The sequence below is a fragment of the Malania oleifera genome, chromosome 4 (genome assembly GCF_029873635.1).
Source record: "Malania oleifera isolate guangnan ecotype guangnan chromosome 4, ASM2987363v1, whole genome shotgun sequence".
Classification (NCBI taxonomy): domain Eukaryota; kingdom Viridiplantae; phylum Streptophyta; class Magnoliopsida; order Santalales; family Ximeniaceae; genus Malania; species Malania oleifera.
Window position 1 is genome coordinate 97,259,030 of NC_080420.1, and position 17,119 is coordinate 97,276,148.

The 17,119-nt window shown below is 36.0% G+C and overlaps 1 protein-coding gene across 3 annotated transcripts in view; it reads right to left on the reverse strand.

Annotated features, from left to right (window-relative positions):
• LOC131153114 (protein PIR) overlaps window positions 1–17,119 on the reverse strand; it is a 149,753-nt gene that overhangs the window by 91,591 nt on the left and 41,043 nt on the right. For all 3 annotated transcript variants that reach the window (XM_058105175.1, XM_058105177.1, XM_058105176.1), the window contains exons 16-17: window positions 10,279–10,426; window positions 565–733 (exon numbers count right to left, since the gene is read on the reverse strand). In XM_058105175.1, the coding sequence (XP_057961158.1) occupies window positions 565–733; window positions 10,279–10,426 (317 nt within the window). The remainder of the gene's footprint in view (window positions 1–564; window positions 734–10,278; window positions 10,427–17,119) is intronic.

Sequence of the window (17,119 nt, forward strand, 5' to 3'; positions counted from 1 at the left end):
CCCTATCTAATTAAAAAAAAAAAAAATGTTTAGTGCGACAGGTAGTGTTGCAGGATGTTGCTTTTCTGTTCTCCAGTTCACCAGGGTGTACGTAGTATTTTTCCCTTTTATTCAGTAGCAGAAAGAACAGAGCAATCATTAATGCACTCAAGGATTTCTCTTTCCTGTTTAGGCATCCAAAGTATTTTTTGGATGCTAAAAGAAATATATTAGAAATAAAAAAACGAAAAAGAATCTCACAATGTTCATTAGGGTACACATCACCATTTAAAATAATGGGTATGAAGGTAAAGAAGAAAAACGCAAAAAATAGGATTTCACATGAATCTTAGCTGATGAATTAAATTATCAATTTCAAATTACATACTCCAAATATACACATGCAAACGGGTGCACATAAAGATACACATACAAACATGCGTGTGTCTGTATAATATATATATATCATAGATCAGAGCTCAAGTTCAGAAAATTAATTATAGAACCTGTAGCCAATGTAATAAAAAAAGTTAAGAATACATCCTTTAACGCTCGAGAACAAAGAAACTTAAGTAAAATGATTACCTGTGTAATCTAATATATGCAGGAAAAAGCTTAGTTTATAAAAGAATGTTTCCAACTGTTTTAGATCATTAACAGGAATCTCGGAGCCAATATTCCCAAAAAGCCCACCAGGCTTTCTCAGATTACCACCAGACACAACCTCATAAATCAGGAACTGCAGACAGTGGACCTGTATAAAATAATATTTAATAAACAATAAAAATCTTAATGTAAAATTACACACACACCCCATTTCTAAACACCAAAATATACTTGCTTAATTTCTAGCCTCGTAGTATGTGAATTTGTGTACTTAACAACAGAACATTCTGCTAAGGGATTCCAAAAAATTAGATCATCAATTTTATAATGCCAACTAATAATTTTCTAATTCAAATTTGCATGCTAGGGGAATCAAACAACAACAAAACATGTTACAGAGAAAATTATAAGCAATTACTACAGTAACAAAATTTGCTCCCTTGCCACCAGGCGCGCAAGGGCTTTGCCATTGAAGTATAAAAATGTGAGCAACCTATATCTCAGAACAGCTAGTCACACTGGCCGTTTTAGATAGCTCATTTAATGACATTCCTAACTCTGACAGGTTCTGTTGAAGTACAAATTAGTTTCTTGGAGCTGTGGCTAGTCTCTGCAAATTTTTCAAACACTTCAATTGATTTGGGACTGAGGTATTCTGAGTAAATCAGAAATGAGAAGGCTAATCTCTCTAAGAAAACAGGTATTATTGGCTGCTGCCATAATATCTTAGAACAAGATGCATAGGCCCTTGCATCCACCAAAACTTAATGCAAATATACCCATCACACTTGTGGAAATTTGCAAGCAGGGTGCACACATTTTCAGGGAGGACAACTTCCATAAAAAGGGTCACAAGCCAACATCAGCTGCTCAGAATTTAAGTCTTTCTTTTTTAAGTGATGCTATATTTTGTCATATTCTAGGGACATATAGGCTTTTCAAACACTCAACAACAAGTGCTGAACAGGAAAAAGGTGCTGAATTAGATCAAGTTCTGCACTAAATAAGTTTTGATCGTCATGGTCAAAACATTCCGTCCTCCATTTAAAGAGCTCTCTCTACTACTTTCATTATCTTACGTTACAAAATATTTGCCACTGTTTCTCGCATATTGCATATCTCCTCCAACTAACCTAATAGAAATGGTTTGGACTTCAATGCCACCAAGGGAATCTAATTGATGAATGTGTATTTACGTTGCAATGCCTCTATCATGATTGAGACCACAAAAGTTTTCACAATTATTTTAAAGCAGGCAAGAAGATTTTTAATTTGGATAAATTGAAGGATCTGTACGCACATTCGAGTTTTCAAGGAGGCATAGTTCTTGTTTCTGGATGGAGAGGAACATCAATGGTTGCAGATTCAAATGGATGTCTGCTGGTCTGGACCTAGTGATTTGGACAAAGGTTCAGGGGAAGTAATTTTAAGGTACAATGCTGACCTTATTAGGACCGATTTGGTATTGTTGCTGTTTTTTATTTTCTATTTATGCTTCTGCACAGTGAAGAAACAGCTTATAAAAATGCATTTGTTTATGTTGCCAATTTTTTGTTTCTGTTGTCAATTTTCAGTTGTTTACGAAAAAAACTAAAAATTAAATTTTATGGGGTCATTTGGTATCATTGTCAAAAAATAGAGAAATGAAAACCAAAAATAGAAACTAAAAATTAGAAACCAACAACCTGTTTGGTTAACATTTATAAAATTAGTACAAATTAAAAAATGTCATTTTCATTTTAAATCAAAATATTATAAAAATATGATTAAATAATAAAATTACAATTAATACACATTAAAAAAATTACTATAACAAAAATAAAATTTATTATAATTATTTTACTGAATTATTCAGCTTTCAAAATTTATTTTACAATAAAAATTTTAATAGACATGACAATTGAAAAATAGTAAAAGTATTTTGTAATTGACTTTATTATTATTTTTAAAAAATTATGTATAGTTTTCTTTGAATTATATTTAAATTTATATGACCATTTAATCTTGATTTTAATTTAAAAAAGCATAAAATGAATAATTTAATCCAAAAAAACTATTTTTGGATATTGTAGAATTATTATATATCTGTCAGCCTTTATTAGAGGCTGATCATTAGGAGATTTACAGCTAACAAATCAGTTGATTTGTTAGCTAGTTTTTGTTCCATGATCCTAAGGGATTTGGGTAGCATGTTACCGAATTCTGTAGATAGTCTTTCCTATTTTACTGATTTGTTAGCTAGTTTTTGTTCCACGATCCTAGGGGATTTGGGTAGCATATTACCAGATTCTGTAGATAGTCTTTCCTATTTTACTCCTTTCCATTTTAAATAGGATATTCTATTTTCAGTAGGTTTAAATATCCCTAGTAATTAGATGAGAATCATCATCTATTTAAAGGGAATGTAATCTTTTTCATAAGTTAGTGGAATATTCAGTTTTATTTTCCACATTTCAACATGGTATCAGAGCATCCTCTGAACCCTAATCTTCCCATATGACCAAATTGTTGAAAAGAAAAGAATATACAAATTTCCGATTGGATTAAATAAAAATCATGATGAAGTACGAGGAAGAATCCTAGGATCCAAACCACTGCCAAACATCCGAAAAGCGTTTTTAGAAGTTCGCCGAGAGGAGAGTCGAAAGAAAAATAATCATGGGCCCTCAAGATTCTACAACAAACCTGGAGAGTTCAGCCCTTGCGGTTCGAGGAAAACCATATACCAGCATTGACAGTAGACCGTAGAAAGGGAGGTCGTGGTGTGACCATTGTCAACGTCCTAGTCACACCAAGGACACCTGCTAGAAAATCCACAGTAAACACGCAAATTGTAAACCTTCCTACTTTGCCAATGATAGAGAAGGATGGGGAAATTTCGTCTTAGTAGATGAAAAACCAACACCACCCGAGCCCAGTCTCTTCAACAAGTAGCAACTAGAATTATTGCAGAAAATGTTCAGCCAATCTTCAGCAGCCCCTACTACTGTGATTGGTACCGATTCTTTGGCACACAAAGGTAATTTTTTAAGTGCACTTAATGTTAAAAAGGAGAAGCTAGGTCCATGGATTATAGACTCAGGAGCATCGGACCATATAACCGAAGATGGAAAAGTTTTTTAGACTGATAGTCCCTGTTATGAAAATTTAACAGTCAGGATAGCAGATGGTTCACTCTCAAAGGTGGCTGGTACAGGTTCTGTTAAAATTTCAGAGAACCTAACACTCAACTCAATTCTATTAGTGTCAAATTTGGATTGCAATTTACTGTCTATTAGTAAACTCACTCAGAATCTCAATTGTGTTACTAAGGTTTTCCCAAATATGTGTGAATTTCAAGTCTTGGATTCGGGAAAGACGATTGGCAATGCTAAGATGTGTTCTGGGCTGTAAAGACCCAAAAAATTAAAATGATTGAAATAATAAAAAAAATAGATAAAATAACAAATAAAGAAATAAAGGAATGGCATGGGAAAAAGAAAAAAAAATTTAAAAAAAAAATTAACTTCTACTAATGTAAAGACCCGAAAAATTAAAATGATTGAAATAATAAAAAAAAATAGATAAAATAACAAATAAATAAATAAAAGGAATGGCGTGGGAAAAAGAAAAAAAAAATTTTAAAAATTAAAATTAAAAAAATTAAATTAAATTAAGATAAATTAAATAATTAAATAATTACTTATTAAATTAAACATTTTTACATTGGATTTAAAAAAAAAAACTAATTGAAATAAGAGAAATATATATATACATATATAGGTAAGTTATTATAATATATAAATATATATATGTATAATAAGTATAAGTTAAAGTTTAATATATATATATATATATATATATATATATATATATAAAGTAACTGAAGAAGAAGAAGAAGAAGTTAATTTTTTTTTTTTTTAAGAACAGACTCACGCACCCCTCCCCCTGAAACTCCTTCTGCATACCCTAGCTCACATTCGTCTTCGTCTCTCTCTCTCTCAATTTCTCGGCGGATTTGTAGCGGATCGGGAAACGGAAGGTGCCGTTGGATTCCTGATTCCGCTGCCAACATTTCTATTAGAACAGATTTGTCGTAGGAACGACTTAAGCATTGCTCCTGGGGAAAGGTAACTTTTCCCCATTTTCTCAATTTTGCTTTAAATCTGCTGTTAAATCGACAATCGGGTACCACCACGTGGTCCTAGTCGCGATTGCCGTCATTTTGACGTGAATAAATTTTCAACTGGGTTAGGCCCTACTCCAAAGCGAGATTGGGATTTGGGAAATTTGGTAATTTGGCTATATTTAAGAGTATATTTATTTATTTAGAATTTATGGGTTTATGAAATATTAAAATAATATTTTATTCAGGATTAATTAGATGGAACTAGAATTTTTGATTCAGGATCCGTGAGAGTGCCGCAGGTATTTTTTTTAGAGTCCCTGTCGGCGTAGTTCAAGAAATCAAGTAAGGGAGAAATTTATACATTAAATCAAGTTTTTCATTAATTAAAAAAAACATGTATTATTTATGTATATATGTTTTTATGTGGGTTTAAAATGTCAACCATGAAATTCATGTTTTCTGAGCCTAGGGTTATTTATATAGTTATGTATGTGTGAAAGTAAACAAACGAAAGTGAAAGGAATTTTCTAAGGAATTATGTAAGAAATGAAGTGTATTTTGAGTATATAAATGTTAAATGTGGGTTGGCTTATTTTATGAGAAATATGTATGAATGTTACTATTAGATTGTGTGGCATGAGAATCTGTGCAAACTATATGTTAAATGTATAAGATGCAGGCTAAGTAAGTAAAGCAATGAGAATAAAATATGATATGGACAATGTTGTCTGTGTATGTTAAATGCAACCATATAAAGGTACGACAACTGAAAGCCGGGTTAGCATATTCTAGTGCATTTATATGTGGACTAACTGTAGCAGATTCTAGCGCATTTCTATGTGGACTAACTGATGACGGCTAAAGAGCGGTTGTAGTACAAAGGAATGAAATGAAAATGTTATGAAATGAAATGACAATGCAATGAAATGAAATGTGAAATGTGAATGATACAAATGGGAAAGAGTCACTTAAAGTGAAACACAAGGAAATGTTAAGTTGTGAACATGAAAGAATGTGAATGATTGAATAACAATGGAAAGAATGATGTATTATGATACTAGAAGTATTTATGTATGTAGAACATGTTACGTTTGGGCGGGGCGCACTCTTCGCCTGAGGGCTTGCTGAGTAAGGCGAGTGCACTCGTAGCTTCAAATGTGGAGTAGCTGCATAACGCACTAGGGCAGAGGAAACCTACTTGCATAGGCGAGTAGAATTCCCTATCCTTAGGGCCTTTGTCGGTAAACTGTTGTTGAATGCGTGAGTACGAGATCAAGTTAACATTTGAGGGCTTACTGAGTAAGGTGAGTGCTCTGGTATCTTCAGTAGTGACCTTCGGGTTACCTAAGTATCAAAGCAGAGGGGTGCTACTTGTATGGACGGGTAATCACTCCTATCCTTGGGTAATCTCATGGGTAAACCTTTGCATGTGATTGTTAGGTTCAGAAAAATGACTTTCAGTGTTATGTTAATGATTTGCAAATATCATAAAATGATATGTATAATCTCATAATGGCTACACGCTAAGTTTAATATATTGTTTCTTCCCTTACTGAGATGTGTCTCACCCGAATATAAATGTATTTCTTTTTCAGGACATCCTCGAGGTCAAGCTTTGAGAACTCGAGGTTTTTATAGCATTATTGGGAAATAGAAAAAGAAAAGGGTATATTTCTATGTTAATTTTTGGGAATGTAAATATTTTATGTATTATGTTTAAGTCTTATGAGTGATAGATTGTTGTGAAACATACTGAAATTTGGGGATTATGTTTTGGAGATATGTATTTATGTGAATACAGGTGGATGTACGATGTATGTTAGAATGTAAATGGATGTAGAAAACTCTAGTATTATATAATTGGGAGATTATATTTATGTTTTCCGTTGCGTATATGTTGATTATGGATTATCAGGGATTTTATCAGGTATAACGCACCGGACCCGGGTTTAAGGGTTCGGGGCGTTACATGGGCTCTATCTTCTTGAGGTTAATGATCCTCCGCAAGGAACAACTCACAAATCCAATTATCTAGTGTCAAGAAGTCAAAAGTTATTTTTCTGTCATTCGTTCTCATAATGATAGTGCAATTATGATGTGGCACTATAGGTTAGAACATCCAAATATCTTGTATCTCGAGAAACTCTTTCCTTCATTATTCAATTATAAAAATCCAAATGATTTTCAAAATGAGATGTGTCAACCTTCAAAACATGTTCGCAACTCTTATCCCAACTGACCCTACAAAGCATCCCAAACCTTTTCAATGATTCATAGAGATGTGTGGGGACCATCTAGGATCAAGAATATTACTAGATCTCGCTGGTTTATATCTTTTATAGATGATCACACTAGATTTAGCTAGATATTCCTCATGAAAGAAAAATCAGAGGCAGGTTAGATTTTCAAAAATTTTAACACCATGATCCAAACACAATTCCAAGCAAAAATACAGTTTGTGAAAACTGATAATGCCAAAGAATATTTCAAATCCATTCTTGATGATTATCTCTTGAATCAAGGTATAATATACCAAAGTTCCTGTGTCAACACTCAGCAAAATGGAATTGCCGGAAGAAAAAACCAGCACCTACTAGATGTTGCCTACTCCCTCATGTTCTCTACACATGTACCGAAACACTTTTGGGATGAAGCCATTCACATTGCAGCCTACCTCATAAATAAGATGTCATCTCGCGTTCTCAAATTCCAAACTCCTTGTCAAACTCTACTTCAGTCCTTTCCCAATACTCGACTCATCTCCACTATTCCCTTCAAAGTATTCAAGTGCTCAGCTGTTGTTCATGTTCATAGTCAACACCCGGGTAAACTTTATCCTAGAGCCCTTAAGTGCATTTTTCTCGGGTACTCTCCAAACCAAAAGGGTTATAAATGCTATTCACCAACTACTAAAAGATATTATCACTCCATGGATGTCACCTTTTTTTAGCAACAACCATACCCCAAATATGAAATTCAGGAGGAGATTACACAGGAATTCCAGCTTTGGGATATTGAAGAGTTATCTCACCCTTCTTCTGATTTTGGCCCTTCTCACCTATCACAAATTTCTGAATCTATTCCAACTATTGACCCCATTTCTCCTTCACATCACTTCTTAGAATCTCCCGTGAAACATCAGCATCTAAAAACTATTCAACCAACAAAAAACGATGAGTTGATTACCTTTCATGGAGGAGAAGGAACCAAAGGGAGATAGAACAACAAGCATCCCTTGAGCAAATCCAAGAGTCTAATCCGAGCCCTAGATCAAGTGAAAATTCACCAGGTAACTCTAATCCCAAGACTTCTCATAATGAGTTAACTAATGACAATAGTGATTGTCCTATTGCTGTGAGAAAAGGTGTGAAATCATGCACAGAACACCCAATATAAACTTTTATGTCATATCAGAGGCTGTCATAAAATTTTAGATATTTCGTTGCCAATCTCGACAAAATCCATGTTCCTAATAACATACAAGAGGCTCTCGTTACACCTAAATGCAAGTCTTCCGTTTGGGAAGAAATCAGTACTCTAGAAAAGAATGGAACATGGGAGATCACAGAATTACCAACTGGAAAACGTCCAGCAGGTTGCAAATGGATATTCACTTAAATACAATGAAGATAGAAGTGTTAACCGATTCAAAGCTCGACTGCTAGCAAAGGGATTCACTCAATTATATGGAATCAACTTCGAAGAGACATTTGCCCTTGTAGACAAGTTAAATACAGTGCGGGTCCTCTTCTCTTTGGCAGCAAATTTAGACTTACCTCTTCACCAACTAGATGTCAAGAATGCCTTCCTCAATGGAGACCTAGCTGTAGAAGTCTACATGGAAATTCCTCCTGGATTCGAGACACAAGCTACACACAACAAAGTCTGCAAACTCATAAGATCTTTATATGGGCTCAAGCAATCCCCAAGAGCCTGGTTCAAGAGATTCACAAAGGTAGTCAGGAGGTATGGCTATTCTCAATATCAATTAGGTCATACACTATTTGTTAAATACTCTCCTTAAGGAAAATTTTCTATCCTCGTTGTATATGCGGACGACATCATTCTAACGGGAGATTATAAGGAGGAAATGAGTAGTCTCAAAAGTCTTCTAGTTAAAGAATTCAAAATCAAGGACCTTGGGAATCTCAAATACTTCCTAGGCATGGAAGTGGCACGGTCAAGGAAAGGAATCTTTGTCTCCCAAAGGAAATATGTTCTAGATCTTTTGAAAGAGACTAAGATGCTCGGATGCAAGCCAGCAGATACTCCTATGGATTCAACAACTAAACTAGGAGCAAAGGAAGACAGAGCACCAGTGGATAAAGGCAGATATCAAAGATTTGTTGGAAAACTTATATATTTGTCTCACACCTAACCTAATATTGGCTTCTCTGTCAGTATGGTGAGTCAATTCATGAACAATCCCAATGAAGAACATATGGAGGCAGTTTATAGAATCTTACGATATCTAAAGCTAACACCAGGTGAAGGATTATTTTTTGAGAAGGATCAAAGAAGAGATATTGAAGTGTTCAGTGATGCAGATTGGGCAGGATCAATACATGATCAAAGGTCAACTTCTAGGTATTGCACATATGTGTGGGGAAACCTAGTTACATGGCGAAGTAAGAAGCAATCAGTTGTGTCAAGAAGCAATGCAGAAGCCAAATTCAAGGCAATGGCACATGGCATCTGTGAAGGAATATGGCTAAAAAGGCTTCTAAAGGAATTAAAGATTTCAGGTGAGGAACCCATGAAGATGTTCTATGACAATCAGTCAGCCATCAGCATTGCAAAGAACCCAATGCATCATGATAGAACAAAAAAAACGTGGAGATTGATCGACATTTCATAAAATAAAAAATAGAGGAAGGAATAATCAAGATGTTGTATGTGCCTACATGTCTCCAAATAGCCGATATCCTTAAGAAGGCTCTACCAAGAAAGAATTTTGATGATCTGAGTTCCAAGCTGGGCCTAATCAATATTTACAACCAAACTTGAGGGGGAGTGTAGAATTATTAGATATCTGCCAGCCTTTATTAGAGGCTGATCTTCATGAGATTTACAGCTAACAAATCAGTTGATTTGTTAGCTATTTTTGGTTCCACGATCCTAGGGGATTTGGGTAGCATGTTATCCGATTTTGTAGATAGTCTTTCCTATTTTACTGCTTTCCATTTTAAATAGGATATTCTATTTTCAGTAGGTTGTAAATATCCCTAGTAATTAGATGATAATTATCATCTATTTAAACAGAATGTAATCTTTTTCATAAGTTAGTGGAATATTCAGTTTTCTTTTCCAAATTTCAACAGATATTAAAATTTCTGGCAACAGGTTGTCAAAACAACTGAAAACCATAAAATCTAGTTTTCAGTTTTTTGGCAAACGCTGAAAACTAGCAATAGAAACAGAAAACAAACAAAAGAAACAAATGCATTTTTAAAATTTGTTTTCCAATGTGGAGAAACTGAAACAGAAGCAGAAAACAGGATACACCAACGATACCAAACAGGCCCTAAGGTTTTCAGTTGTTTTCAGCTAAAACAGTTACAAAAAAAAAATCAGAAAGCTTCAACCTGTGCAGCAGTTGGTGCAACAGGCCTAGGAGAAAAGAAGTTTCCTTTGCTCTCATCACCTCCATGCTGCGAAGACTGCAGCTCAGATTCAGTCTTGCTTGTATTTGCCATCCAGTCTGCTGAAAGGGTCCGCATATCAGAAAGAATCCTGGATAGTAGCAATTGAATCAATAAAAGTCAGAAAGATAAAGCAAGTAACTCAAATAAATAGAAGCTGATTGTCTCCATCCAACACATCCAATTCAATTTTACTGCATAAATTTTTTTCATACAACATTTGACAGATTGAAGAATACTTGAGCTGCAGGAAGTATGGTGATGTAGGACAAGAAGCAAGACCTCAGGAAGATCCTTGTTGGAGAATAATTAAGAAGAGTAGGGTTAAGTTTTAATTAGTAGAGTATCATGTGCATTTGGGGCTTTGTTTGTAGTATTTGTGTATTCTACGACTATGTTTGTAATGTAATGTAGTTTTAGGGGTTTATATGTAATTTTATGTGAAGAGGTTTTCTTATAAATAGAAAGCCATGTTGTAGTTAGTTGTTGATGAATTTAAATTGGAATTGAAGGTGAGTTTTCACCCCCGGTATCTCCTCTCTCCTCCCTTCCCCTTCCTCTCTTCTAATTTCTTCATGGCTGCATAACCTTAACGCTGCCCCTGCATCTTATGGTCAGGCAACTCTTACCTCCATCTCTCTCGCATAAAACTCACAATGATGGAATCATATTGTTGCAACTTGCAAGCATCATCACATGACAATGGCTCTTTTGCATGACACTGATAATTAAGAAAAAAAGAATTATATCTCGAAATTTAATAGCTTTTATGGACTTTGTTAGGGGAAAACTATTCAGCAATATGGGTATCAAATAGTCCCACATTATTCACTTTCTATAACAGTCCGGAACAAAATAATAGAACATTATGGACCAAGTAAACTTTTGTTACGATGAACTTTTGCATAAGTTCTTGAGCAAAATAGCAGTCAAAGGCAGAGGAACGATGCTCTCCACCCAGCATATCCTCTTTTCAAGACAGCAAGCATGGTGAGTCCCTTCCCTCTTCTGTTTGGCTGTTTATAAACCCCTATTCCCCGAATCCTTCTCCCCATGACCTCCCATCACACCACCATTCTGTCACAGAGATCAAACATCGTCGCCTCTTGTTCCTTCATACAACATGAACATCATTGCCTCTGTTTCCATTGTTCAATACCAACAGAACCCCTCGTCTTCCATCTGAAATCTCTTTTCACTCAACAGAAACTGCTCAATCCTCGCCTACCATTAGAAGCATTCATTTATCTAGCCCACCACAAGAAACATTCAACATCGTCACTTTAACCACTCATTGAAACCTATACTCCCCTTGCTCTGTTAACTAGAACTTCACCATGTCTACTTCATTCAAGATAGAAAGGTTTTCTCTTTTGAATGGATTCTTTCGTCGTGAGCTCTCAAAATTTTGGAGCATTTTGGGAAAAAGTTCTCTCGCTCTATATTGCTAGACAAAGAGGTCCAATGGACCTAGGAACAATTTCAAAATTTTGGATGCAGAACATCAATTTTCCTTGGACAAAGAAGACGAAATTTTCAAGAGGACCTTTGATCATTTGATTTGTGTCAAACATAGATGGAGTATGCTTGTTGTCAAGATATTGCTATAAGCCTCAGGTTGGTAGATCTTCTGCAATTCATCGAAAGGTGATGATGGCAAAATACAACAGAATATTCAGAAAGCTCTAGGACTGTTGTGCAGGAAGTGTAGCTCCATCGATTTAGAAAAGCGAGAAGGTAAAAGCCTTCAGTATAATGGGCTACCGAATGAGCCTAATTATGCAGAGATGGTAAAGTATGGAGCTTTTGATTACGCGTCGAAGTTACGTAATTAAATATTTAAATGCATTAATTAAGTGTTTCCGTTTTAATTAAATACTTAATTATGTCCATTATTTCAATCATTGAGCTCATTTGATGATTTTAAGATAATTAACCCACACTTGCCGTAATTTTACGCACATTCGTATTCTATTATTGCAGGTAATTTTTCAGGAATTAAAATGAAATTAAACTGCAATTAAGATAAGCTGTGCTTAGCCGTAGGCATGCATGCAACGAAGAAAAGGCCGTGTACGTGAAGGAGCTTGTGGGCTGTGAGCATGAAGAGGGAAATGCTTGAAGATAAAAAAGGGGAGAGGCCCATGTGCGTGTGAGAAAAGCTGCCAAGCATGCAAATTCAAGAGGGCCATGCAACATTATTCATACATGGGCCATGAGCATGAAGAGGCACACGAGCCGCGTGCATGAGAGGGCCGTGTGTGAGAGGAGAAGCAAGGGAAGCTGAGCGTACGTGCATGGGCCATGCACGTAAGGCCCATGCATGCAACTAGAATAGGCACATTAAAGAAGGCCACCTGGGCTGGATATTAACGAGGAGGCCCACGCATGAAGACTCTCTGCCATGCACTGGGTTTAGAAAAAAAACAAAGAAGCCATGTAAGAGGGCTGCTTTTGAGAGAGACATAAAATGAAAAGTAAAAGGGGGCTATTCATTAGCTAGGGTTTTGAAGAGGCTTTGGAGGGGAGTTTGGGGGAAGAGCACTGCACAGGGAGGTTCTCCCTTGGGAGCCGTGAGGAACTCTCTTATTTTAATATTTGTTTGAGTATTATTAAATTCAATTTGTCTTTTTCATTTAATGTCATTGTTGGAATGAATTCTAGTTCGGTTTATTTTCATTATTATTCATTAGCTAGGGTTTTGGAGAGGCTTTGGAGGGGAGTTTGAGGGAAGAGCACCACACAGGAGGTTCTCCCTTGGGAGCCGTGAGCAACAGAGAGCAGCCTTGCTGCTGTGTGCATCTCAACCTCTCTCTCTCTCTCTCTCTCTCTCGTTGTGTTATTTTAATATTTGTTTGAGGATTATTAAATTCAATGACTTTTTCATTTAATGTCATTGTTGGAATGAATTCTTGTTTGGGTTATTTTCATTATTAAGTTCAGTTTGTTCTTTTTAAAGTCTTTGTTGGAATTTAAATATTTGTTGGGTTATTTTTATTATTAAAGTCAGTTTGCCTTTTTTATTTAAAGTTAGTGTTGGAGTTAATATTTGTTTGAGCACTTTTAGTATTGAAGTTTAGTTTGCTTTTATTTAAAGTTTCTGCTGAAATTAAATGTTTGTTTAAATTGTTTAGTGTGTTAAGCTTATTTTATTGTTGAGGAATTTTTTATTTAGGTTAATTTTTGTTTTAGTTCTCTCACTCTCTCTCTTGCTCTCTTGTCTCTTTAATTATATAGCTTGCTTAAATTTCAATGTCATTTTAATATTTAATGGAACTTATTATTGTAGGTTTAATTTTCATGTGAGCTCATTTTAATGTGGATTTAAATTGTTAAGCACTAGGTTGAGTTCATTTTCGTTTAAAACCCTGTTTAAGTGTAGTTCATTTGCTTGTTTAATTTCGTACTGTTTATTTTATGTTCTCATTTTAGGTTTCATTTTGTTTTAATTTCGCAACAAACTTTCAAAAACCCCAAGATTTCGAATCTAAATATGTTCAGTAAAATATTTTCTCATTTTCTTCTTTCTCTTTTACGCGAGTTTGAAACCAAGTTGCATTCCCTGAGGAGACAACTTGGCCTTTTGGGCTAATTATTACACGATGTAACTCATATACTTGGAATAGCCTTTGCGCTGCTCATTTCAAAGTGAGTCAGCTTTGATTGATTGGAGATGGGAAAATTCCGGCGATTCTAGCCAAAAATTTCAGAAAGGTAGGCCCTCGAATTTGGAAAAAGTAAATTTGGGGCAGAGGAGATTCTCAAGCATTAACTAGGCTCAAATCTAATTCAAATTTTGAAAATCTCTTTCCTAAAACTAATGGACTGAAATTTGGGCCGAAAATAGTGGAAGTGGACAAGTTGTATGTTGAAGATTTGGGCCTGGAGGCTTTGTTTTGAAGCCTGCTTTTCCAGTAGGTCTAAACGAGTTTAAATGGGCTAGATCAGTGGGTTTGCTGAGCATAAAAATAAAATCCAATACAAATAAAAGCCCTAGAACCAAATGTGGGAGGTGGCTTGACTGATGGGGGTTCGGGAGTAATACACCCAAGTGAGGTGGAGATAAAAGGCTTTCTAAAGACACCAGTGAAGTCTAATAGGGATGTGGAGATGCTAGAGAATTCGAAGGAGGAAAAAGATTCTGTGAAGATGGGTAGGAGCAACCTTTCAACCGGCCTGGGAGAATCATAGATAGCATTTGTTTTTAAATAATAAAATAATATATATTAAGAGAGAAAGAAAGTACAAGCAGTAAAGGATAAGGAATCCTCAAAGAAAATAAAAATAATAATAATAATAAGACCACCATAAAACAAAACAGCCCACCATTCAAACCACTATAATCCTCAACCCAAGAACGTACCTAATCTTAAACAAAACTAAGAAAACCTCTTTTCAAACCTTTCCCAACGTAATTGATTGAACATAGCAAATTATCCAATTACAGTGGGCCCTTCTTAGCCTTGATTATGCCTTCATCTGAGTGAACTTCCTTTCCTTCTAGTCTGCTAGTCACATACCTCTCTTATCCAGCTATGTTGAATATGAGACACAAAATTAATATTTATATCATTCTTCTTATCTTCTACCTCTTCTAATTCATCACTCCTCGATCCAAGAACTCCCTCTAGATCATCCATTGGTTATTGAGCATGGTCACCCATAAAATCAGAATCATCTAAAACATTACCAAGTTTCACGAACCTTAAAAAAGCCCTTCATCACAATCAAAATCACTAACCATATCACTTTCCTCATCTGATACGTCTCCCCACTTCTTCTCCAACGAAGTTTCCCCACTAACTTACCTATTTAAGACTCTTTTCATTCCATTCGAGTCTTCAATGTAAAAATCACCAGCACTGTGCCTTCCCTCTGCCCTGAAATTCTTCCCAATTGAGTCATCCGTAATATCCTTGCTCTTCTGCCTCGCATGGGTATAAACCTTTAATATTGCTTCCTTGTCAGCAACCTGGGACTCCTTCACCCCATCCATCTTTGCCATGTTGTTATTAAATCTTCAATCATCTCGATTCCCATTTTGACCAGTCAAAACATAATCCTCCATAAGAGCCTCCTTACACCCATCCTCTATATCAACACTACTACTAATGTCATCTATCTTCAATAAATCCCTTGCCCCACCCATCTTCCCAACATTTAACTTCTCGTATAGCTCATCCACACAATCTCCCACAGTTGTAGGATAAGTAACCCGATGATGTTTATCCTCCATTTCATCGCATTGCCCAAAGCCAATTTTGTTATGCCCATCTGTGTCGTCACCCATCTCCTCAACCACCTCTACCAAACTCTAGGCCTGTTCATTAAGTGATTTACGGCTGCTCAATGGAATTTTTTAATGGACTTTGGGCCTGATATCTAACAGGACTTTGCAGAGCCAGAGATTTGTCTTGGGCCTGCTCTGGAGAAGACAAAATAATTGGAGCATGCTGCCCTTTAAGCCCCAGTTCAAAGTAATATGCATAATCCCCAGCCCACCCAACTACAAGCCTGCTCCTTTACTCTTGGGCTCCCAACCCTCAGCCCTCTCCACATCACAAACCCTAGCTAAGGCAATGTCCACAGGACCATGCTCACCTGAAGTCGCACTGTACATCCACAGTTGCTGCACTGCCACTCACCCTGCTGGACCTTCGGCGACTATTCTCCAACCAAGGCATCCTTCAAATTCCAATGACGGTTTGGTTGTGCAAGCCCCTTCCCTAACTCCCCCTTGGCATTAGGAATCACCCGCTTACCTTCCACCGACTCCAAGACTTCAACAAAGCTACGCCAATTTTCCCCTTTCAATCTCTTAGAATGAAAATAGAGTTTCTCTGTTGTTCCACTGCACTCCCACTTCCAAGAATTTCCCTTTGTGATTCAATCTACAAGCCACCCAGAAAATCAATCTACCAAATTTCAGTGAAAAGAGAAATGCTCCAAGCTGTAAATTAAAGGACACAAATCATACACCCATTTTGCAGCCCATAGGGTGATTCTGATCCACCTATTTCTCACTGGGATCTCTCCTCCAAATGAACAAACCCCCTTTCCAAAACTTCTCCAAAAGCATATCAAAAGTCTTGCTTTCAACCTCGCACCAACTTGAGGAGATTCTCCTCCATGCCTTCTTTCAAACTGATTCAATGAAGGAGTACTTTCACAAGAGAGAAAGAGAGTCAAACCTAGAACGAGAGTGAGCAAGAGAGACCATTCCGAATTGTTGAAGTGCAAGAGAAAGATTCTCAAAGACCTATTATTTGTGCAGTGGGAGGGGGAGGCGTAGACCTAAAACAATTTGGACTAAGATAGTAAAAATTTGACAGCCTTCCATTTCTCAGAGAATATTGCCCTAGCTCTTGCAGAATGGCAAAAGAGGATTCATGTAACAAACACCACCAAATCGGACTTAAGACTTGGCATTCTTGTTCTCATCCTTGGACTTTAAACTATTGAGTTTAGAAAATATGAACTTGTTGGTTAGTGTGTGTATGTACCTGGTAATGCTACTTTTCATGATAGTATTATTTGAATTTTTTTTAGAAACAGAAAATTTTACTGGGAAAAAAAAAGAGAACACGGAACGAAGGATAGATCCAACATATTAAACTAAAACCTTAAAAGGATAAAAGAAAAACCCATGACATCAACAAAATTTAATGAAGTACAGCTTTACAATCTTGCTAGTCACTCAGAGGTCCTCCTTTAATGAAGCCATTGGCAGAGCACCAAATTAAGCAAGAAAAACAATCATAAACCATACCGATTCGTCGAAAGT